We start from the raw sequence: 24,919 nt of genomic DNA on the forward strand, positions 1-24,919 counted from the left end.
CTGCAATCATCCACTTCATTCTCATTGGTTTAAGGCATAAACCCAGATCTAAAAAAAATGCCATTATAAAGGGGTACAATTTAAATAAAAATCCTGAACGACTGGGTCAGAGAAGTGGAAAACAAATACAAAGCATCTACAAACCAAAACTGTCTCATACCTCCATTTACCACTGCACATTGTTATAATGGTCAGGGAATATGAAAGTACTTCAGAAACCCACTGCTCATAGTTACTCAACAATCACATTCATTCTCAATCCAAGTAAGTTTTATCCCTAAGCTCAACCGGTCTCCGCCGACGAATGCCTAGGCAACGCCTTAACAACAATGTTTGAAGACCATAAAAATAATGCACCATTTCAATTTATTTTATTGCTTCCTTATTGCCAAAACTTTTAAATTAAGTTTCTATCTCATAGTGGGTAACTTTCTTAAGGAACAGCAATCATAACACAAACATGTAGCAAACAGTACATTTCAACTAGCAAATGATGGTGCAAAATGTAAAACATGTCAAATTAGTCAATAGTCATGCATAACATTACTACATTAGGAAGGACAGACATTTAGGCATAGGAACATTTATCTACAAGAAATACAAATATACAATGTCTTATTGATTGCCTAGTAATCCATCATGTACCGTTTGAAATTTCAACCAAGTACAAATTTTAACAAAAAATGCACAGAAATGCAGGATTCTGCCTCATCAGTCATCAGAGGTTTTGATTAGTCAGTGATTGGATTTTCTATAGTTGGTTAAAGTGTTCCTCATGATCCATAACCATATACAGAAATGAATATTCAACCAATTTCAAGTAAATTCTCCATTTAAAGAAACCATTCTTTATTTGGGTCCTCCCCAACCATCTTTATTTTCAAAGATCTAAAAACAAAATGTGACCACTTGAGTAGACCTAAAGACACAATTATCATTATCATTATCACATCATATCATATATATATATAATATAAGCACATAATTGTAGGATTTTCACAAGATATACAAGAGAGAAAAATAACGAGACTCTCATCCAAGTATCAAATTATTTTGGGAGCAAAAAGAAGGTTGGTTCACGCTCCCAATTTGTTTGATACATCACATTCTTCCTCCTGTTTAGGAAACCTAAGTTCTCTACAAAACCTAACACTTGATTAAGATATTAAGCTTGTTCATGCACAAGCTAGGCAGAATGATGCAAGAACAATGATTTCAATTTAAAGTTAATGTTGAACTTAAACACAAACAGAAATCTAATAAACAAAGTATTTTTAGGCTTCACATTTCAAGTCATCAGATACTGAATAGATAGATTGAAAAGCATAGACAGAAAGATATCTGCACATTTGTCATGCGCAATTCTTCACACTATGGAAGAATACAAGGCAATTGTTCTTATTAATCCCCAGAAAAATATAAACGTTGAGTTAAAGTGTAAAGAAAAACATGCTCCAGCAATTAAAGAAAGAAAAAGAGAAGCACCAGCTTCAGTAGAAAATCAAAAGATGACAAAGTATCTAAAAGACAAAATCCATAAAAATGTAATTACAATAAAGTAAAACTGTGAAAGACAGTTTCGGAAAGGAGAAATACTATTCTATAGTCACTTCTAATACCACCAATTACAAAGGATCACAGATGAAGTGAAGATGAGGCCAAAGTACACGGCAAATGAAAATCATCAAGGCAGATATCAAATTGCCAGCATTCACGCCAGAACCAATAAAATCAATTGCGCCAACAAGCTGTCAAACCTGAGTCAAACATCCATTCGCAGCTTAATGAATCATTCAAACAACCAACCGCAAAACAAAACAAAAAAACATTGCAAATGCTGACATAATGTAAACTTTAGAAACATTGCAGGCAAAACATACAACTAATATATAGTATTTGATATTAATAATTAAGGACATTAGTTAATGAAAATCAAGCTACCAGACAATTTAATCATCGTTTCTCACAACTGCTGTTTTCACAACGGTAAAGTAGTAGACTACTATGAGTCTATGACCAAGAACCATTGCTTGACATATTGAAGTTTATAAGAAAATGATCAACGCAGTGGAATCCAAGTACAAAACTAGCACTTAATAATAGTCCCCACAACACAACACAACACAACACAAAACAAAACAAAAATGAAAAATAGGAGCACAGAACATACAGAGACCAAGTAATATATGAAGGCAACCATCACTCCTGCTTTACCGTATTTCAATATCTGCAAGGATAAACAGATTAAATCCATTTACCAACTTCAACGCTGATATGGATTTTAAAGAACACTAACACAATCTTCACAATATAAATGTAACTTCAAAACGCATCTTTAATATAACCATTGGCATTTTGTAGCAAAGCAGTGTGGTCACTAAATATAATAGGAATTAATATACAAAAGAAACAGATTGATTTTCTATGTAAACTTTCACCCACAAAACAACAAAACAAATTGCATAGACCGCCTTCACACACACACACACACACAAACAAAAAACAAAAAGCAAATCAGCAAATCACTTTTTAAGTAAAATGCAAACAAAAAATGCAGAATCTGAAACAAGCACACATCATAAAGAGCATAATCATCAATCAGGAGAATCTGTGAGTAAGCACATCCATTCAAAGAACAGGCAAAGTCCAATGAACAACAAAAGGAAAGGAGAAAGATATCAATTCAAGTACCAACAAGCAGAGAACTATTCGAGAAGTGGAGTTGATAAAACAAGGTGGGCATCGAAGGAAAATTACCTCAATAGTAAGAAGGCATCCCTTGGTACATGCCCCCATGCATAACTCTAGGCACTGGTGATGCTCCAGCTTGTTGATTCTGTCGGTTTTGATTTCCAGAGGAAGGCATATTGTAATGCATACCTTGTGAATGATAATCTCCTGAAGGCATGCCAGCTGAGCTTTGGGGTAATGCATATGAAGACGGGCCACGGCCAGTGGCAGCACCTAATCCACCACCAACACTAGGTAATCCACTACCAGCACCGGGGGCTCCATATCCATTCGTGACTCCACCTAAACCACCAGTTGATGCACTAAAGCCAGCATATCCAGTTGAACCACCAATGCTAAAATGTGACCTGTTGTAAGGACCAGAACCACCACCAACCATAGGGGACACTCCAGCTTGATTCCCAATGGATGGCAATCCCGGACCATTCAAGTTAACACCACTGCCACTTACACCACCCAATGTTGCCATAGCTCCAGAGAACGCTCCGGCACCCGAATGAATTCCTCCCGGGCCTCCATATTGTGCCCCTATGCCATTCTGCATTCCCAAACCAATATCATTACCAAACCCCTCCCTTGGACCCTGAGCTCCTCCTGGGCCTGAAGGCCCAGATTTCCCTTTCTTACCATCAATTGCCAGCTTACAGTTTAACTGCTTCCCATCAATATTCTTAACAGGTTCCATTATAGATGCCCTTGCAGCCTCTGCTGTCTTGTACACGAATAGAGCATACCCTTTAGACTTACCGGTCACCTTATCAAATCCTAGTGGCCCTTCCTCTATCTCCCCATACATTGAGAACTGCTGCAACAATCTCTCCGTGGGCATATCATAAGGCACATTCCCCACATATATCTTCCTCAATGATATATCCACAGGATTATTCGAGCTCCCACCTCCAGGCCCACCCTGCATACCGGCAGCTGCCAGCTGTGTGACAGTCATTCGACCATCAATTTGCTTACTGGGTTCCTTTAGAGCAAGCAGGGCTCCATCAATATGTTTAAAGGTGATAAAGCCGTAACCTTTACTCTTTCCAGTAGCCTTATCGAGGATTACCACGGCCTCCTCAAGCTCGCCGTAGGTGGAGAAAAGGGAACGAAGCTTATCGGTGGTAGTTTCCCAACCGAGGCCGCGAATGAAAAGCTTCCGCTGCGTCGTGTCTTGGTCGGCAATTGAACGGACGGCGCCGAGGACGTCAGGGTGACGAACAACTGCGTTCTGGACGATCTCGAAGAGCTGGTCGCGCGTGAAGGATTCGAGGATTTTGCGCGCGTCTTCGAGCGACAGCCTGGGGAGAAAGGAGGGGTCAGAAACAACGCCGTTGTCTTCGAGCTTCCGTTTTTTCATGAAGTCCATTGCTGAGAATTGAGGAACGAGGATCTTCAGAGAAGCTTAATCAAGTAATATCCTTAAATAGCTTGAATTTAAAACCCTAACCCTAACAAAGAAAGGGTTTGATACTTCGCAAAGGTGACGATTGGGGTTGGCGGATTGCCCAGAGACTGTGGATTGTGATTGGCATGGCTTTCTCTTAACTTTTTACAAGAATAGTTTTACTTTCTCCTATAATTTTTTAAAACAAATCAAATAAATCATTACACTTATTAAGTGGGTGTCATTACATTATTAAATTAAATTAAAACATATATAATTGCAACATCAACCAAGTAAAATTTGTGGAATTTTATATTTTTCTATTGATAAATAAATTTATAACTTATCTAATAGTTAATTTAGCATGCCATATAACTTTTAAAATGGTGTAAGGTTTTAGGGTTTAGTTGGTGATTTGCCAATTCCCTGGGTCTAGGTCAATAACAATGAGGGTTAGGTAATAAGTGGAGCGTCTAGTTTGTAAGAAAATTTATTGAAAACTCTAGTTTTGTAAGAAAATTTATTGAAAATTGGATGAATTAGTAAATTGAGAAAACGATTATCAAGGCAAAAAGGTTAGCGAGCGGTATATAATGAGTACATGTTAAGGGAGGTTTGCGCTAATCATGGGACGGTACTGGCTTGCTGAGGGGGTATGGGGTTGACCAACGATGATAGGGGTGGTAGAAGTAAGTTAAGGAAGGCGAAAAGTGATTATGGGTACAAAGGGAGATTAACGAGTGTCGCGACCGGCTGGTGAGGCAAGGGGTTGGAGGCATGCGGTTGCTAAAGAGCTACCAGATTGGTCGGCGTGGCTGGATGGGCGATCTAGGGAGCCATTTATATGACCAGTCAATAAGCTTAATCCATCCAGCATAGCTTCTTCGCCTGTTGCCTGGGTAGCCAGTGAGTTGGACGACGCTAGTACGGTGAGAATAGTGGGAGGGGGATGCATGGAGGTGGTTGGTTGATTGATTTTTTGGTTTTGGGATGCCATGAGAATATGATAGTAGAAGAAACAATAATAAAATTAACTTAGTTATAATAGAGAACCTCTGTAATTGGCATTATGAGATTTTGGTCAATTTGGAAAGCTAGTCAGCTTGTTAAGGGATGGTAAAGAAAATTATGAACTAATTTTTTATTTTATTTTGGGTCCAAATAAGGGAAGGGCCCCATTGCCTATATTTAGCACTTTTATTCTGCACGACCACCTCACATCCACAATATCGGACAAATTATGTTGTGCATCCGTATGCACCATGCATGGTGCATACGGATGCAAAAACGACGTCGTTTTAATAAAACGCGCGTCTCCCCTTTAAAAAAAAAAATCAGGTTCGATTTCCAGCAATAACATATGAACTAAAATTCCATAATCGATGAACTATAATTCCATAATCTAACTATGAACTAAAAATTCCAGAATTAATGAACTAAAATTCCATAATCTATAAACTAAAATTTCAGAATCGATGAACTACAATTCCATAATCGATGAACTATAATTCCATAAGAGTTAATACTCAAAATAGTCCCTCGACTATGTCGTAATTACCAATTTGGTCCTTGACTATTATTCTTACCCAATTAAGTCCTCAACTATACAATTTTTACCCAATTTAGTCATTTGTCAATTTGACTGTTTGTTGACTGTCAAAAGTGGAAATAAAGTTGTAATTTTACAAGTTTTCTCCTTCCTCCTCATTTAGCAGCGCCAAACCATATAACAATAAGTTCCGTTTGGGTTCTAAACCTGTCAGTATCGAAGTAGTGGTTGTGCATCGGATAGCCCATGAATTTGATTTCCAACGATTTTTTGACGATCGAAATCTGATCGGAGTGTATTGCTGCATGGTTTGGCGCTGCTAAATGGAGATGAAGGAGAAATCTTGTAAAATTATAATTTTATCCCGACTTTTGACAGTCAACAAACAGTCAAATTAATACAGAGGACTAAATTGGGTAAGAATTGTATAGTTGAGGACTAAATAGGGTAAGAATTGTATAGTTGAGGACTTAATTGAGTAAAAGTTACATAGTTGAGGACTTAATTGGGTAAGAATGATAGTTGAGGACCAAATTGATAATTATGACATAGTCAAGGGACCATTTTGGATATTAACTCATTCCATAATCAATGAACTATAATTCCATAATCTATGAACTAAAATTCCAGAATGAATGAATAATATAATGTTGTTGCTGGGAATCGAACCTGAATTTTTTTTAAAGGGGAGACGCACGTTTTTAATAAAACGACGTCGTTTTGGCATCCGTATGCATACGGATGCACAGCATAACTATCCCACAATATCCAGCATAAGCTCAGTAGCTATATGCACTTGTCGATGATACTCCTAAAAAATCCCCTAGACATTGTGACACCTTTCATCCATTCTATAATTCCCTTTTAGTCACTGTAGATTTTGAGTTCCGTCACACCTCTCTCTCAAATTTTAATAGAACACCATCAAAGTTCAAAGTACAAACAACTCGATAAGCACAAAATGGAGTGTTTTTTTGGAAGTCCACTTGCTAGTTTTATATTAGCATATAGATATAGATATTTTTACAGCTAATTGTAAAATAAATTGCTATCATTCCTGTCCCATTTTTGTGTCTTGTTTGATTAATGGGGCTTGACTGATGTCATTTTTAATTTATTTTTTTGCATTATATTAAGTTTATTATTAGTATGCAAAATTTATATATTTAGAAACTACACTAAAAATACTATTAAATACAACAAAAAAAAAATTAAAAAAAAGTAAAAATACTAAAGAAAATAAACATGAAAAAAAAAGTTGATTTGATCAATAAATAGTAAGTAGAACAGATAAAATAAAACAAATAAACTATAATTTAATTTGATTATTATTATTATTATTTTTTAAAGGGAAGTAGATAAAAGGAACAAGACCAGAGCGTGTAGAATAACACTCGCTCAGGGCTCAGGCGCTCAGCAGTCAGCAATACCGACTTAGCGACTTAGCTTAAGGTGAAACTAACGGCTCCGCCCTCATACATAGATTTGCCATTTGCAAATTGCAATGCTCTTCTCTCACCTGTAAGCTCTCTCTCTCTCTCCCCAACCTCAACTCCACATCGCTCACTCTATCTGTATGTATTTGTGTTTTACATTGAAAATTGGGTAAGGGTATTGATAGGAATTCAAGGTTGCTCTATAGTTTTCATTCACAAAATCTTCCATTTCATTTTTTTTAAAAGTTCAATTCTTAGCAATTCATCCGCCCCATCGCGTAATTCCAGTAAAAGATTAATTTTTGAATGTTTTATTTGATTTTCCCCAGACTGTAAATAGCATTACGTAGTTTCCCCATCCCTCGTTAAAATGAACTGATAGTAAGCCACCAATGCTGTTCATAAGAATGCTTTATTGGGTATTCGAAATGGAAATTTGAAAATGTTGCTGAAATGGGATATTTTCTTTAGTGTTGCTTTGCCCAGCTTAAGTGCATTTTGCATGTTTGCCTATGGGCAGGTGTAGGATTTGGTATATTTTGCTCTAATAACTGTGTTCACTGTTCATGGTTTAGTTTAGAAGTTGAAACTGAACAACATACTTCAATAATTGATATACACTTTTCAAGATGTGATACTGGGGGTGTTTGGTAAATGGGCGAGAGCTGATTGGGTTAGTGGCTTTATTAGTTGATTGTAGAAAGATTTTGGTAAATTAACTGTTAGCTGCTTACATGCAAAATGATCTTCTCAAAAAGCTTATCGAAAAAGCTATTTTGAGCAGCTTTTTGAATTTTAGCATTTTGGAGCAATAAACTGTTACAAAAAGCTAATTAATCAAACACTTATAGTGAATGTTTACCAAATCAAACTACTAATAGTAGTCAAATAAGCCAAAATTGGTTGATAAGCTAACCCTGTTACCAAACAGGGCCACTGTTTATTATTTGATTCATAACTGAAGTGCTGATCAATTTAGTATAGAGATGTGAAAGCACTCTTTGCAATTTGTAACCGAGAAGAGCATTATGCTTTTTAAGGTCAGGACATGCAAAGAAAACAATTTTCTTTTTCTTATGTTGTTCTGAGTTATATGTTTCTTTGCTTTCAGGGAACTAACTACCTATCATTTACCTTCCTTTTAGTTCAATGCTTAACCCCTTTCGCTTGCAAGCTTCCAGTCTTATGGTTGAGTGCACACAGACACAGCCGAAACTGAGCACAAATCTGATTCCATATTCCTCGAGGAACAATTCCCCGTTCCTTTGCTTTTCTGTTTCATTCAATGGGCGAGACTTAAACGGGGCATGCTACCGTAGCATTAGTCTAGGAGAGATATCTATTAGATGCCAGACAAAATGGAATGCCACTGGTTTCTCTGAGGAGCAATCTTCCATTGTAGAGCTTCCAGAAGACGACTGCAAGGATGATGAAGAATTACAAAGAAGAAAAAAGATTGGACATGGGAACAAAGGAAAAGTGCCATGGAACAAAGGCGTAACACACAGTGCAGGTAGGCTCGAGTTGCAGTTTACTTCTGTGGTAATGTGAAGGTTTGGCATGTCTAATTGCACCACGATATCTTTGCAGAGACACGTGAAAAAATCAGCCTGAGAACCAGAGAAGCGCTTTCTGACCCCAAGGTGAAGTCATGTAAGATTCAGTCTTTCTTATGTAGACCATTTTTTTTTCTCATTGCATCAAAAGCAGGATGGACAGGCATGATAATTTTAGTTTATTCTTTATGCATCATCTGCTCCTTCTTCAATTTGTATTCTTATATGTTGAGCTGTTTCTCTCTCTGGTCTTTTCTAATTATTATTATTTTCTTTTTTTTTTTTTCAGATTAGGAAGAAGATGTCAGAATGCCCTCGATCTCTTAGGTATTTTTCTTATTACGAAGTACTTTCTTATAAGTGGTAAAAATGCAGGAGGCGTTCAAAATGTTCCATGATAATAGAATTGACTTCTAAATTTAATTTCATATCCTTGATGTAAGCCAATTTTAGTTATTTAACTATATCATGATCATTGCCTCATTTGTAAATCCAAATCTTTGAATTTGGCGTTGATTGTATGGAATTAGAATTGTGATACTTCCAAGCTTAGATTGAAATTCGGGTTGAAACTCTAATTTTCAGCAAGCAGACAAAGATGAGAATAGGCATATCACAAAGAAAGCTGTGGGGTGAACGATTAAAATGGATAAGGTCGAGGGAGAAATTCTTGCAATCCTGGGCCGAAAGCATTGCAGAAGCTGCTAAGAAGGGAGGCGGTGACCAAGGGGAACTAGAATGGGATAGCTATGACAAGATTAAGAGAGAAATATATCTTCAACGGATCCAACGGGCTGCAGAAAAAGCAAAGGCAAAAGAGCAGGCACGTTTACGGGCTGAAAGAGCAGCACAGGCAAAAATAGAAAAGATGGCAATGCTTGCTCAAAGAAAAAAAGAGAGGGAAGAGAGAGCAAAACTTAGAGAAGAAATAAAGATAAGGAGAAGAAGGGCAAAGCAAGAGAGAGAAGAGTTGGCCATTGCTCGGGAATCAAAACTCAAAGCAAGACTGATGAAGGTAACTATTTGCCAATCTGTACATTTTTCCCTAATGGCCAAAAGTTATGGAATGATTAATTGCCATTATCGAGACAAGGATGTTCTTACTAAGATCAGTATAAATAATAAGTTTGAATGATTATGGAGTTCCACATATGCATGATCCTTTTTGGGGAAAAATAAGGCAATGCATGCATTGCCCATAGTTAGCACAATTAATGAAATCGTGTTATCTTCTTGTTCTTTCTTCCTTTTCTTATTTTTATTTTATTTTTTATCGCAAGATTGCAAAGAATTGTTTCAAGTTAGTTCTATACTTCTCTGGTTTTCTAATTGATCAATGTATGTTAACAGATCCAGAAGAAGAAATCTATGACAAGTCATGTTAGCCACCAGCATGAACGAGCTTGGGAGAAACTCGATATAGAGTTCATGCAGAGAGAAAATATCAAAAAAGAAGTTTCACTTGAAGATCAGCTTCTTCTTGCAAAAAAGAAAAGATCAGAAAGCTTGAATGAGAATGTTCTGACGGTTTTACCCTCTCGTTCTGCGGAAAGATCACCGAGTGTCAATTCAGTTCCAGAACGGTTTGTTCGAATTGGAATGCAGATTTAATAGAGGACAAGGTAATCATCAGTTACCCATTCTTCTTGTTGCAGGCCTGACTGTTCAGTTGAGAGAAGTCCAAACAATTTCATAACAATCTCCTTTATGTGCCTAGCTTCCATTTTTAAGAAGCCAACATTCAGGCATTGCGGTTACAAACTAACAACCATGTTATCAAATCTCCACAATCATGTAGCTCAAGTTCCTGTTAAGAAACTGTGTTTGCTCTCTTTTTTTTTGGTTTCTAATAAATTTCTTTTTCTTCTTATGATTTCCGGTTGCGAAGCAAAAGAACATGAATAAGTCTTGTGAGATGGTCTCACATATGACTTAATGCTGATATGAATTCTTTGGAATCAAAGGAAATTTTTTGTAGAAAACACAATGAGAAGGAGGAACATAAACTTTATTTCCGTATATTAACAAACTGTTCTAATCTAATGTTTTTATTTTTTTATGCAAAATTCATTTGATTACATATAGGTAGAGAAAGAATTGAAAGAATCATCAAAAACATAAACCAAGACCAAAGACAAGGGATAAAGCAAGTATGCAATGGCTGATGTCCAAACTGGGAAGAAGGTGCTCAAACTTGAAAGGCATCCCATTATGCCACAAACCATAAGCAAAACCAGTATTTCCGCTGAGAAATGCCATGATAATCCACGAAAATAGATCAGTGAAAGAAGAACACAGAAGCCTAACACATTGTTCATGAATACCCCACCGTAAATCTGCAAGAGTAAAGGAAACCCAACCGTTCAATATTTACATGTAGAGATATACAGGTTTTAGTTTTACAATTCATGGGAGGGAGGCAATTGGACATACCTCAGAAAAAGTCAAGGATGTAGTTCTCTGTTTCTTATGACGGGCTTCTTTGATGGCTGAGATGCCAATTCTGGCATTTGTAGCCAAAGGGACTAAGATAAACGATATGAAAAATGAAGGAACATTTGCAGCTGCAGATAAATTCTGTACACTCTGTATAAGAGGTTCTGCTAGAAGGCCTAGCATAGCTATTCCAAGAGCCAAAAGCATTATGGCCTTAGTCCAGGCAAGTGTAGACCCATCAAGGCGATTCTCTAGCAGCCTGTCAATTGTTTTCCAGTTTTTCTGCAAATTTATGTAACGAAAGTTTTGATCAAATATTTGAGATTAAAATGGTATGTGCTAAGAAAAAGATTATACTTTTCCTTACTTGGTAATAGACATCATCTTTGGACTCCACTGAACTGGGAACATGCTTGTTGGTAATATGTAGCCATTTGCATAATCCATTAACAAATTCATCCTCATTGATCAGTTTATCTCCGCTTGCATCAAGTTCTTCCATTATTTTGTCAACTGTTTCTTCGGCATTTGAAGGTACTATCCCAAACTTGATCCCATTTATCAGTTCTTTCAGCTCAGAACGTGTAATGACCCTATTTCCATCTTTATCAATGCTTTCAAATAGTCTGTAATGTGATGCAGAAACTAACAGGTTAATATCAGAAAGAATTAAGCAAAGCTTAATGTGTTGATCTGATCAAAGAACCTTCACCTTTTTATGGCATTCGTATCTGGTTTCCTATCTTCTGTCAAGAGGCTTCCTATAGCAGAATCTTGGACATGTTTAAGGATGTCTGATATAATATGCTTCATTTTTTCATGTTCTTCCTTTTTCTTTTGAATCCAAGGTTTGAGAATCTGCAAGAAAAAGAAAAGCAAACAAAACAAGAACTAAGATATCATTAACTTCAATTTATAATGTTTCTGAATTAGGAATTCATATTCTCCAGGTGACTAGCCAGGTAATATACCTCGTATAAATCTTTTAAAGATCGTGTAGAGTGATACCGCTTATTCATTGCCTGCTTTGTTTCATCTATCCATTTTGTGAATCCATCCACAAATTCTTCTAAGGTTATCTTGCCATTAGAGTCATGATCCAAATCCCCCCATATCTCTTCTGTTATGTGATCCTTGTCCTCTCTTAACTTCCTTGATCTGATTTTGTTTAAAAGTTCCTTCAGCTCGAGGACCGATATAAAGCTATCGTTGTCTTGATCAATTTCGTCGAATAACCTGCAATAATTTAAGTTAGCATCAGTATGGGAATTCTTCCCAGTATTTTCTTCAAAGTTTAAAGAAAATGGAAACTTGCTTTTTTATTGCAGGTACATTTAAGGTGCCATCTTCTGTAAGGAGTTTCCCAATGGCTTGGTTCTGCAAATGCTTGAGTATGTCCACTACCAGGTGCTCATGCTTTACATATTCTAATCTCCTTTTCTGGATCCATGGCTGACAAATCTGTAGAGGTAAAAATATACAGAAAGATAAGTGCTAAAGTTATAGCTCGTAGCAAAGACGGAACTTTATTTCTTTATATACCGCCACATTTTCAAGAGGCAGAGTGATGGATTTGGCCCTTCACTGGCCTCCGCCCCGATCCCCTTAGCCACCAATTGCTGGACTTGGCCCTTCAACGACCTCTATCTAACCACTACTGGAAATTATGAATTTTTCGACCACCTGAAAGTGATCTTAAATCAAGTTGGAAGCCTTGTTCCGACCACTTTTGGTATTCGGAAAAACCTTTGTTGCTATTTCCGACCACTTTTTGCTTTCGACTTGATTTAAGATTACTTTCAGGTGGTCGGAAATTCCATAATTTCCAGTAGTGAACGTGGTGGATACATGAAACTCAAACTCACAGTATAAGAATAGAATACCTGGTAGAAGAAGTAAAGGAGCAGGAACACAACAGAGACAACTAGACAGATCAGGATTATTAGTTGCTCCCATGAAGAAAAGTAACTAGGGAATCTTAGAATTAGCATGATTGCTAGAGGTATCACTGAGGATACCATTATCCTTGCTGTCTTGCATGTCTCCAAATCTGTGACCACACCAGGACCTAGAACCAAAACAAGAAAACTCTGAAATTTAAACCAATGACTTGGAGTTTAGACCACAATTTGGGTTTATAAGGCCATGAGTTAGACTAACTAATTGATTGGATTCAATATTTCAGTGTGGTTTGACTCGTCTGACCTTTCCATCGTGATAGAAATGCCTCTAGATGGGGTTTTCGGTCTTCTGAATTGGATGGAAGTTGAGATTGGGTATCATTTCTTAATTCTTGATTCCCAACAATTACACAAGTTCCCCAAATGATGGTGAGAAGCAAGATTGTTGTTCCAGCTAGCAATCCCACTCCAGTTAAGACATATTCTTGGGCAACCTCTTCACTGTTCAAGAGGCCTGATGCTGGAAACAAAATAAGAAGTAAAAATATTAGACAAAAACTTCCAAGTTTAAAGCCTAAAGATAAACTTAGATGTTTTTGATGAAATCAAGATACCTAGGAGTATCAAAGTCTCAGGTAGGAATCCAAGAATCTGAAATGCACTAGCACCAAAGACACCGGGGCCAAGAATCTTGAATATCCGTTCACCTCCCGCAGCAACATAGGATTCTCCATGGAATAACAGATATTCGTAAACCAAGATAAGGAAGAGGTGGCCTAGGAGAGTGTTAGAGCATGGAAGAAATCCATACATTTGCTCGCAGAACTCTGCAGAAGAATCCTCTCCGTATAAACGGATAAGCGAAGAACTCTGTTGAATGTGATCAGTGCCATCTGAAATCGCTTTTCTAAAACTCTGCTGCAAAGGTCTACTTGTAACTCCAATCACTTGTAGCAATAGAAGAAAAAGAACATGGCAATGCATAGTGGCTCTTAGGACTTTTAATTTCCCAACTTATTTGGTGCTGGTAAGGAGACAAGAGGCTATAATTAAGAAGATGATAAGTTGAGTATTTGGTACGTAGCTCAAGTTTTTGATTAATGTTTGATTATTTCAACTGGATAAGCCAATAAGAGTTTCCAGGAAGGTTTGATTGGCAACTAGACTTGTTAATTTCTGTTACTTGTATTGCAATTTGCAAATGACACCCCATTTTCTTTGCATAATAGTCTCTAAACACGTTTAATTAATTGCTTGTGTTAACCAGCTTGGTTGGCGTGAGTGGCCGTGCACTCTTGTCCCTTAAGAGAGGTCGAGAGTTTGAATCTCTTCTTGTATGGAAAAATCAATATGGCCAGCACTTTATCCCTTAATTGGGCTGGACCGGTCCGAATGAGGATTAATCATCTGAGTATTGTACGGACTTAAAGGTGCCTCCTTCAGTTAGGGTCTGCTCAAGACAAATTGAAAAAAAAAATAATTAAGTGATTGTGTTAGAGGGTGCTTAGGTCTGAATGAAGTGTGCAAAGTGGAGAATGAGAAAATGGAGGTTTCTTGTAAGTTTCTCCTTCTTCTAGTTTAGCCATTTCTCAAGATACCCATAGAGCTCTGGTTGGATAAAAGACTTATAATTATAATTGACCATTATATTCCAGAACTTGACATCTTATTAAGACTTGAGAAAATGGCAACCACAAATGGTTGGGTAATCCTGTGACCAATTCCATGCATGTCCTGTACATATTCTTCGAAAAACTTGTGACCAAAAGTTGAATAGTCATCCCTTTCAATAAATAAGAAACTGGTTGGATATTAAATTGGTATTTGCGAATACGACTGATCTAATCAAGTTTCAGTTAGGTTATTTTAGGCGGCTCTCCACACTTTAGAAAATTAAAAGCATAAAAAAATGGTTGGTACATGTAGGACATTTATCCATGTAAGGAATTCCTGAGGCGTGGCACCAACGCTACACCTTCATGCAAGTTCATTTGCATCTCAAGAAAGCATTTCGCTGTCAGCCTTGTATTAACGGTTTATTGCACACAATGTCATTATTTATTGATTATTAATAATTACATATAAATAAATAAATAATATTTTATTATTTATTCTTTATGATAATAAAAATAAAAATTAATGAATATCTAATAAAAATTTATTTTCACTATTTCTTATAAACATATATATTGGCCGGTAAATGGTTTTACAATATTTCTCCACAAACAACTTGTTGGTTTTAGGGTTTTTGTGCCCAGGGAGGTCCAACACAACCTTACTTGGTGGATTCATCTTTCATAATAAGACTACTAAAATAGAAGAAGTGTGACTCAATGATTTTTACGTGGAAATCGAAAGGTGAAAACCACAGGTCTTTTTGGGCAGTGCCAAGCCTAAATTCACTATACCGTAGGATTGTTTGTACAAGTTGTATGGCTATTTTGTATATAAAAATATTGTGTAGAGAAAGAGCTATGATTTGTATATAGAGAGGGAATGCTCTTCTTGATTTTCTTTGTTGAAAGAGTGTGTATGACGAGGCCTTCTTGTTGAGAGGAGGAATGGTGGAATCTTCTCCCCTTGGCAGAGTGATGAGTTTTTTCATGTGTGTAGATGAATAGAGTCTTCTTGGGATAGTGGTGTAGGAAGAGTGACATGTCTTTCTATGAGAGAAAGAATAGTAAGTGGGAGAATAGTACTTGGGAGAGTCCTCCCATGTGAAGATGAATGAGATGCCTCCTCTTGTGCTCTTGAACCTTCTTTTATAGTAGTAGGATGGGATTATAGCCGTTGGGTAATTTAGTAGGGTGTTTGATATGATATTTACTTTGGGAGGTTATGGATAATAATATTAATAATTAGGTAATTAACTAGTGGTAATAAGTGGGATAATAATAGGGTAGTAAATAGGTTTTATGGGTGATAATGTAATAATAACGGCTATTTCCAGGCTGACCTACTACTCGTGCCGACCTTGTGCTCGCCTCGACCTTCGACTCGAGCCGACTACTTGTGTTGGCCTGGGTCTATCTTTGGGCCTCTTCTTCCCTGGGCTTTGACCCTTTCCCCTTCTTGGGCCCTAACCCCGTTGGATCCACACCCCATCACAACTAATACTATTTACTAGTCAAATCACTTAACAAGTAACAACTAACTGTTTATTGCCAAACAATGTCATTATTAGTCTAAGGCATTTGGATACTGCTTCACCTTATTCCTCATCTAGGGAGTAGGAGATTAATGTTCCTTTTGATGATATGCGTGATAATGTGGGAGGGTAGATGAAATTGTCTTTCTTGGATCATTATACACAGACCCTCTTTTTTATTTGGTTTTGGAAAGAAAAAGAGTAAAGAAAAATCTTATTGTTAGTCGGTTTTGTGTACAAATTTGTACCCTTTTTTTTTCTTACTTTTTGTTTAGGGATAAGTCTACATTCTTTTTCAGTCTTTATTTTCTTTGTTGTGGTTGCAATAAATTTAATTTTTATTGAAGAAAAAAACCAATATATCTATTATTTAAGACTCCAAAAACGAAATTTGTATAGTCATGCCAACTGCACGCCACTTTCATTTGTTTTTTGGGACCTCAGGGCACTTTCAAAATTATTTTTTTTTTCTTAATTTCAAAAATTATTTGAATTTGCAAGAAATTGATTTTCTGCGTCTATGGGCCATATGGATGTGGGCTACTAATTGTGGGCCTGTTTTAGCCCGAAGATACAAATTCAATTCATAACTGAAGGCCCAAATTTATAGATCCTATGAATCCTGGATTCCAATTCAAGGAACACAGAAATAAAAAAATAAATAAAAATTTTCAAAATAGAAAATATTTATTTAAACAATGAAATTAGCAATGTCACCTTATAATTCTTTAGGAATAAGGGTCAAATAGGCCACTCAACTGCACACAAAACTGTACAAACTAAAAAAATACTATTAGATCAATAAACAACCCAAAGTCATGCAATTAGACCCAAAATGACCTGTTTATTGAAACTACGCTGCCTTGTTCAATATAGTAGTATGGATAACATATTATGTTAGTTATTCTGATATGCGAGTAGTATTAATTATTTTTCAGAGATATGTTTAAGCTATTAATATGTAAAATTACTTATAATAACAAGTGCATACAATCAATAAGAAATTAGTGCACAACTAAAATTTAAATAAGTGTTTATAAGTTATTGATTTGTGGAGTTTGAGAATGGATATAACAAAGGAAAAGGAAGAATGAAAATAATATATATAATATATGTAGAGGTGATAATTAAGGTTGGTAAGTGGTGGAGGTTGCAATAATGCATGGTATACGAGGAAAGGAAAAGCTAAGTGGCCAATGATTGGGACCAAAACTTCATTTCAACTGCCAAAGGTGTAGTGGAAGTAAAGGTAAAATTACCACTATCATATTATATATTCAATTTTAATTTCTGCAATATACCAATAATATTAGAAGGGCTTAGAGTTTAGAAAATAATATTTTGTGCTGATATTATGAGCATTTCGTGCTTGAGAATTTCTGCATGTTGTTATGCCTATATTAGTGCATGTATAAGTATATAGCATCATACTGATGCCATATTGAATTAATTGCTTCAATTCGTTGCTCACTTAAAAATGAGACGATTTTTAATATGGAGTAAAATAAAAAATAATAAAAATATTGTTCAATGTTCATACAATTAAAATTAAAGGGTTATATTTTATCATCCTATGTAGATATATGCCTTCTTCTTTCTAAAAGTTGAACCCCAACCCTAAGGTTTCCCACAGAGCAATAAATCACATAGGCTAGACCTTTGCTTACTGTGCACAAGGAGCCCTCTTCACTTCTCACACTGTCGCTGGTGAGATTCGATCCCTAACCATTCTTTTCAACTTTCACTTCTATGACCAGTTGAGCTGCCCATGCGGGCAGATATATGCCTTCTTAGTCAGACAGTTAGCTTGATAATCACAATGTGTCAAATTTAACTCCAGTAAGAGCTGTTTGTTGGTATTCCCTGCAATCAAAGATGCATGTCATTGTCCATAGGTGATGGGACTAGCATAGTGGTTGATCACCTGATCTCAAGTCATGACGAGAGACGGTAGCTAGGGTGGGAGACATGTGGGGCCGGGGAGTGACTAAACATTGTGCAAAGGCATCTATATATCTTCCTAACCAACAAAACAAATATTCTCCTTCTTCACATACATTTTTACAAATTAAACAAATTTCAATTCCTCTTCTTGTGTTGAATGCCCTGCAGTCCATCCATCTGCACACTGCATGCAGGCTACAGCAATGCAAGCTGCAGCTTAAATTCCAAAACACATATATACTTAGATCAGAAAAACTAATGACTAAACAAACAAAGATTCCCTCTTTTTTCTGACAACCTTGTATGCATCATATGACATTCCAAAAGTCTGTGCAAATCGATCATTATGTCTTTTCTTAGCTTAGAAATTTGAGAAACGTACATGCCCCCTTCCCATATTTCAGCTATTCATCTATGGGGACTCTCCTATTCAATCCATCTGCACTACTGCCACCCATTTAATTTGTTTGCTACTTTGATTCTTTCTTTTCATCACGTTTTTCTATGTTCTATAAGAGGATCGGATAAGCTTAATTACTTTCATTATTCAATATAATTCCTATGTATTTTACTTTATTTTTCCCACAATTCATTAGTATAGTGTGCATCAAATAACTCTCCACACCAAATTCAATATTAGGGGTGAACGAAGAGCAGATTGGAGCAAATTTGAGATAATTAATTAACATGTAATCCGTTAAAGGGGGATTATTTGAAAAACTATGTCTACATCAACAGTCACGGTACGGATCTAATTCATCTGATCTCCTAATTAATGACGGATTTGGCAGATAGAATGATAAATTTTAAGTTTTAAGAATAAAATAAATTATAATATAATATTTCAAGCATTCAAATACCAAAATTAGTGATTATGACACAATGAAAAAGAACAAATCTGACATGAAAAGTGTAAAAGGTAGAAAATAGAAAATAACATTTTGGAAAAGAAAGACCTAATTAAAACCTAGACTAAGTGTAGAATAATTAAAAATAATTATAATTTTAGATTTTGGCTAAAGTAGTACACTCAATAGTGAGCTATTAGCCTTCCGTCTATACTATAAAGTATAATGTGTGTGTGTACACACAATGGTAGTAGATTAATGGAGGGGATGGGATGTAGCGGATTTTGAGAAGTCACATCCGCATCCAATCCACTAGTGACGAATTTTTCACTAAGTGAATCTGCATCTCATCCACTTTTAGTGGATGCGGACTGGATGGGGGGGGGGGGGTGGATATGACACATTGAAACAGATTCTATGGATAGTTACTCACCTCTACTAATAACCATCATATCTATACCCTTATAATATACATACAACATTAAATCCCAACACAAAACCCTACATAAAGTATATAGAAAAGGCAAAAACAACTTAATAAAGAAAGGATAAATTGCTCCAATATAGTACAGCCTTTCATCGAGAGAGGATGAATATATAAACCAAAGGAACATGAAATCTTAATTTAGACTAACATGCATACTCAAGTCATACATGTGACTAGTGTAATTGGACAGATTTACAATTGTTTATCAATCAAGTTGCTGATATTTTGGGATTAACAAGAAGTAATAACTACATCCGATCGAAGTAGTAGTACTTTGATTTAAAACTATTACTCGGTACATTTTTTTCAAACGTATTACACTTACCTTATAAGTAACAATTTATTTCTGATTAGTATTATATTTTTTAGTATAAATATTACATTTTTATATTGATCCTACCTATTTTATGAATAGTTTCACGGGATATTCATCAATATTAAATTAGATACATAAGATAAGATGGGTTGAGAGATGCAGTTAAAGTGGGGGGAGAAACAGTATTTTGTAGGGCATACCAGGACAGAACGAATATAATTTTGTTGAATAATGATGAAAATTCATCGGTCAGCACCCTTTCCATCTTGATTCTCGATCAGATAAAACAAATTAATAATACACAATATGAAATCATTATATTTTAAAGTGATGAATCCATTATATATGTTCTTGGTTCTCTTTTATCTGTTTTCTCTATCATGTGATGAACTGAACTGATGAACATGATGGGTTCAGAGCTGAAGTCCCAATGATCATGCAGGATTGTATATTATTGATATGATAAAATTAATTTTATTTAGTAAAAATCCGTACTCTTTTCTACGCTGAATTTTGTTAAACTCGAGACATTCGATCTTTGGACTACTTTTGTTTCTCTTTCTTCATCAATTGTTTCACTCACGTGGCTACTCAGACCTTTGAGAACCTACCCGTACGGACTTAGCTCAATGATTTAGTGGGCAGTATTTGAAATAAAAGACCAATATTTGAATCTTGACGGCGACAGTGTAAAAATTATATCCAAAGTGAGCAGATTTCTTGTGCGTACCGGCATTTGGCCCTGCCTACTAACCCATTGAGTCACCGTGATTTACATCCTTCCACATGCTCTGTCAGGTCGGAGTGTGGGAGGCCCTTAAGGTTGGAGATTCAGCCCCCTGCCTACTAACACATTGAGTTTCCGTGACTTACATTCCACATGCTCTGTCAAGTCGAAGTTGGGAATTCAGCCTTTTTGGGGTAAGACCTTTGAGAACCTCATAATGCTAATTGGAGACCTTTGAGAACCTCATAATGCTAATTGGAAAAAGATATGAAAATAAAGAAGATGATGAATGTAAAAAGTAGGATGGAGCAAATGTACTATATTGTATTGTCTTTGGACCGTAATTACGAGGAATGGCCGATAATGCCCTAAATTAGTATAAGGTTTGAGTTTAGTACGGAGTATAACGTTTCCTCTCAAATGCTCTGTCGATCTCTGTTGGGTGAAAGTGTGAATTCTTGAAATTGGAGATTCAATCTTTTGAAATAAGGTTTGAGTTTATATAACACAATTACGACGAATATATAAGAGATGGTAGAACAAATCGTTCATCATGTTTGGTAATAAGTGAATCATGTATTTTAGATTTGATAGTGATTTGTCACATTTAATTTTTAATCTCCAAGCTAGCTAGTTAGGTTTGACCTCTTGAGTTACAAACTTACAATTGTTATACCCTGTGTTAGAGTCCACATTGCAATTTGATTACTAATTCAATTCAAAATAATATTTAGATTATGTACCAGTTAACATATTATATATCTTCTATTATGATGTACCTACTACAATTAACATATTATATACATACAATTAATAAATTATGTACCTATTATAACTACAACAACAATTAAAATATAATTTATTTGTACTTAACATATTATATAGTTGCAATTAATTAATTATGTACCTACAATTAATTATTGTGTATCTTTAATTTATTTATAGGTACATAATTTGAATGTCGTTTTGGATTATAATTCACAATGCAATATGGACCTTAGTTCATTGTATAATTTACCCATGAGTTATGTATATCGAGTCACACTTGTGTGAGACCGTCTCACGGATCCTTATTCGTTAGACGAATCGGGTTGGGTTGAATCAACATACAAATGTCATACTAATCAGGAATACAATTTTTGTTACTTATAAGGATAAATGTAATACTTTTACTACTCCACCAGTCTAGGGTTCAATCCTGTAACCTTCCCTCAAGGAGAGCCACAAGGCAGAAGTACCATCTGAACACAAGATGCTTGGCAAATTTTTCCTTTATTAAATAAATTGTTAACGCAAAAAATCAAGTCATAAAACTTGTATGATACAGATCAACATACGAATCCATTATAAGTGCCAATCAGACCTATAACAAGATCCGAGTCCAATTAGCTAAGACAATTCTTTATCGGACATGTGCAATGATTGTGAAATTCAAATGAAAGTCCAAGCTCAAATGAAGACCAAGAGGGCAATTTATATCGTGCACCAGGGCGCGCATTGCATTGTGCGCCCTGATGCAAAACGACGTCGTTTTAGATTTTTTTTTTTTTTTTTTGAAATTTCGCTACCCTGTGTTGGTGGTTAATTTCTTTAAAAAAATCTCATGTTAAAAAATGTACATAATTTTATACTAAAATACACATAATTGTATACATGAATATACATAATTGTATAACAAAATACACGTACTTTTTTTTAAAAGATAATACATATAATCTAACATAATACATAATATACATAAACTTTTAACATAATAAACATCAACTCTTAACATAATACACATAAATTTCCTGTTTCGGATGTACATAATTGTATAAAAAAAGATGTATATTATTGTATAAAAAATGTACATAATTGTATAAATAAATACACATAATTGTATAAAAAATACACATAATTGTATAAATAAATACATATAATCACGTCAAGTTCCTACATAACTTACCAAAACGATGTCGTTTTGGGAGGCACGGGGCGCACAGTGTTCTGCGTGCCGTGGTGCAGGGTATAAAGATCCAACCAAGAGTTAAAGATTATTTTAATTGTATTTGTGCTGATTTTGAGTAATTATTATCTTCTTAGGAAGGAATAGATCTTTAGTTTCGTATCCTAAACTAATTACCTTTCTTACTTTTCAAATTATTTAGAAGTAGATTAGGAAATTATGTATCTTGCTCCTTAAGCAGGTGTGTATGACCCTAACCCTATTCCTCTAAGTAGGGTTTGACCACCCTTTCTATTCGCTAGTCTTGATTTAATAAAATTCCTTCGAATTACTTTCAAGTCTCACCTTTACACCAAAAGTGTATGTGTTAATTATTGATTAACTCCTTACATTTTTCAACCCTTTAGAATTATTATTTAATTTGGAGTTCGGTCTTGTAATTTTCCTAGGGGGCGTAGCTAGACACGCTACATTAAATATTGCTCTTGAAATCTTGAAGCTGCCACGGATCGCAATGGAAACCCGATCAGACTCGAAACTAAAGGTAGATTTCGTGCAATTATAACTAATTTACTCCGTACCATTGAATTGAGAATGTTCATAGATAATATTATTTGTTTCATGATCTACTTGAGTCATATCATTGTTTATGTTCAACTAAGATATAGAATAGTTCATGTTTGAACTCTCATAAGACTCAATACTTAGGATATTATGCTACACAATCCTATACTAGATTAAAGTTGAAAATTAGAAGTATTTTTTTTGTCAGACCATGAGGTAGCCTGAGCAGGCCCTAACTGTAGGAGGTACTTTTAAGTTCGTATTATATTCATACTAATCCCCCTTTAAGCCCGTACCGGCCCCCAACTGTAGGAGGCACCTTTAAATCCGTACCATATTCGGTCGGTGCACCGAACCGACCCAGTTAAGGGGCAAAGTGCTGGCCAGATTGGTTTTTCTATATATACGAAAGAGGGTTCGAACTCCCGACCTCTCTTATAAGGAATGAGAGTTCACGACTGCACGGCCATTCACGCTAACAACCAATCTGGTTTGAATTAGAAGTATTTGATAAAATGCATTAGCAGTTAAGAATGCTTATGAATGGTAAATGTTTGAAAATGACATCTTAAGTTCATACTATTACAGCACGTTTGGTTCACGGAATGAATTTTGAGGTAATAGGAATGCTATTCCATAAGGAATGGAATAGGCAAGGAATAGACTTTACGAATTATATTACAGTGTTTGGTTGATTTAAGGAATAGAAATGAAATATGTTTTAAAAGACATAAATACCCTTATAAAAATATGTGGTGGCGGCGATGGTGGTGGTGGTGGTGGTGGTGGTGGTGGTGGTGCTAGGGTGGTAGTGGTGGTGGTGGCGGTAGCAGTGGTGGGGGCGACGGTGGTGGTGGTGGTGGTGGCGGTGCTGCTGCTAGGTGGTAGTTCTGGTGGCGGTGGTGGTGCTGGGGTGGTAGTGGTGGTGGCGGCGGTGGCAGTGGCAGTGGTGGGGGCGGCGACGATTGTGGCGATGGTGGTGGTGGTGGTGGCGGCAGCGGCGGTGATGGTGGTGGTGGCGACGATGGTGGTGAAATAGGATAAATTTATATATAGGATTAAAAAAAATTAGGTTATAGAAAGGGGTAAAAAAGAAAATAGATTCTAAAATATATTTCTGAGCGTTCAGTAATAGGCTAATACCAGGGGGGCCCCTAGTAATAGTTATTACCTTATTTGAGGTAATAGGCTATTACCAGGAATATTATTCCTGGTAATAGAAATGGTTACCAAACAAAGGAATAGACCTATTACTGGGAATGCTATGCCATTTCCGGCCTATTCCGTGAACCAAACGGGCCATTAGAGTCTTGTTCATAGGCATATGTTGTATAATAGATGCGCTTTGCATTTACAATAGACACGAATGACTTATTTTGTACTAGTTCACACTGTGCAATGGTTGCAGTCTATGCAATTACAGTGAAATGGATAGTATTGGACCTTCTTTTTTTTTTTGACGTTTTTTAGTTGAACATTTAAAAAATAAATAAAAATGCCATTACTATTACTATTCAATCTTGACACTTTTGACTTTCATTGTTCTAGGTTTTTGCATCTTTGATGATCTATTACGTACATTAAATACAAAGCACTGCACGGAAAATATTTAAATCAAGTTTTAGTTAACAACGTAGCCAAGTAGCATTCGCTTGGCTTGCGTCTACTTGACATTCCATTAATTATTGCAATTGATCTCAGCTTGTACATACATCTTCTTTAGATGCAGTGAGTATGTAATTTATGATTCCTAGAATAGAAGGTCAACAATATTATTATAAATACTGATCAACATATAAAGCTCATTAAAATGATTAATAATGTGGTTTAATAAATTCATGATTAAGGCTATATAGTACCTTAATACTTTTATGAAAGTTTTTTTGACCATTCATCAATGATCTTTTGTCCTGTATCAATTAGTTGTGATGTA

General features: G+C 35.8%; 3 protein-coding genes across 5 annotated transcripts; 1 reads left to right on the forward strand and 2 right to left on the reverse strand.

Annotated features, from left to right (window-relative positions):
- Positions 1-1,347: 1,347 nt before the first annotated feature.
- On the reverse strand, positions 1,348-4,277 carry LOC109150517 (UBP1-associated protein 2C-like). 2 transcript variants are annotated; one of them, XM_019298443.1, is made up of 2 exons: positions 2,758-4,275; positions 1,348-1,757 (listed from the first exon to the last, which is right to left on the reverse strand). In XM_019298443.1, exon 1 carries the CDS (start codon positions 4,109-4,111, stop codon positions 2,759-2,761), a length of 1,353 nt encoding a protein of 450 aa, XP_019153988.1. In that variant the 5' UTR covers positions 4,112-4,275; the 3' UTR covers positions 1,348-1,757; position 2,758. The 2 variants fall into 2 exon arrangements, with proteins under 2 accessions (XP_019153988.1, XP_019153989.1); XM_019298444.1 differs by lacking the exon at positions 1,348-1,757 and adding an exon at positions 2,016-2,227 and having other exon boundaries at positions 2,758-4,277.
- A 2,813-nt stretch (positions 4,278-7,090) lies between these two features.
- Positions 7,091-10,503, forward strand: LOC109150519 (golgin subfamily A member 6-like protein 22). Of its 2 annotated transcripts, XM_019298447.1 has the most exons (7): positions 7,091-7,199; positions 8,260-8,627; positions 8,705-8,757; positions 8,960-8,997; positions 9,256-9,685; positions 10,021-10,306; positions 10,390-10,503. In XM_019298447.1, exons 1-6 carry the CDS (start codon positions 7,183-7,185, stop codon positions 10,279-10,281), a joined length of 1,167 nt encoding a protein of 388 aa, XP_019153992.1. In that variant the 5' UTR covers positions 7,091-7,182; the 3' UTR covers positions 10,282-10,306; positions 10,390-10,503. The 2 variants fall into 2 exon arrangements, with proteins under 2 accessions (XP_019153992.1, XP_019153991.1); XM_019298446.1 differs by having other exon boundaries at positions 10,021-10,503.
- Positions 10,504-10,511: 8 nt separating this feature from the next.
- Positions 10,512-14,254, reverse strand: LOC109150516. The gene is made up of 9 exons (XM_019298442.1): positions 13,622-14,254; positions 13,312-13,527; positions 12,990-13,174; positions 12,422-12,567; positions 12,078-12,342; positions 11,819-11,964; positions 11,474-11,732; positions 11,104-11,388; positions 10,512-11,006 (listed from the first exon to the last, which is right to left on the reverse strand). Exons 1-9 carry the CDS (start codon positions 13,989-13,991, stop codon positions 10,746-10,748), a joined length of 2,133 nt encoding a protein of 710 aa, XP_019153987.1. The 5' UTR covers positions 13,992-14,254; the 3' UTR covers positions 10,512-10,745.
- Between the last annotated feature and the right edge of the window lie 10,665 nt (positions 14,255-24,919).

The sequence above is a fragment of the Ipomoea nil genome, unplaced genomic scaffold (genome assembly GCF_001879475.1).
Source record: "Ipomoea nil cultivar Tokyo-kokei standard unplaced genomic scaffold, Asagao_1.1 scaffold2279, whole genome shotgun sequence".
NCBI classification, from domain to species: Eukaryota; Viridiplantae; Streptophyta; class Magnoliopsida; order Solanales; family Convolvulaceae; genus Ipomoea; species Ipomoea nil.

Excerpts from the sequence above, each read along its gene's own strand:
- LOC109150517 (XM_019298443.1), bottom strand. The coding sequence starts at position 4,111 with ATGGACTTCATGAAAAAACGGAAGCTCGAAGACAACGGCGTTGTTTCT.
- LOC109150519 (XM_019298446.1), top strand. Across the intron at positions 8,758-8,959 it reads AAGCGCTTTCTGACCCCAAG|ATTAGGAAGAAGATGTCAGA; the intron begins GTGAAGTCATGT and ends TTTTTTTTTCAG. Across the intron at positions 8,998-9,255 it reads GAATGCCCTCGATCTCTTAG|CAAGCAGACAAAGATGAGAA; the intron begins GTATTTTTCTTA and ends TCTAATTTTCAG.
- LOC109150516 (XM_019298442.1), bottom strand. The coding sequence starts at position 13,991 with ATGCATTGCCATGTTCTTTTTCTTCTATTGCTACAAGTGATTGGAGTT. Across the intron at positions 13,528-13,621 it reads TGAGACTTTGATACTCCTAG|CATCAGGCCTCTTGAACAGT; the intron begins GTATCTTGATTT and ends TTTTGTTTCCAG. Across the intron at positions 11,965-12,077 it reads CTTTAAAAGATTTATACGAG|ATTCTCAAACCTTGGATTCA; the intron begins GTATATTACCTG and ends TTTTTCTTGCAG.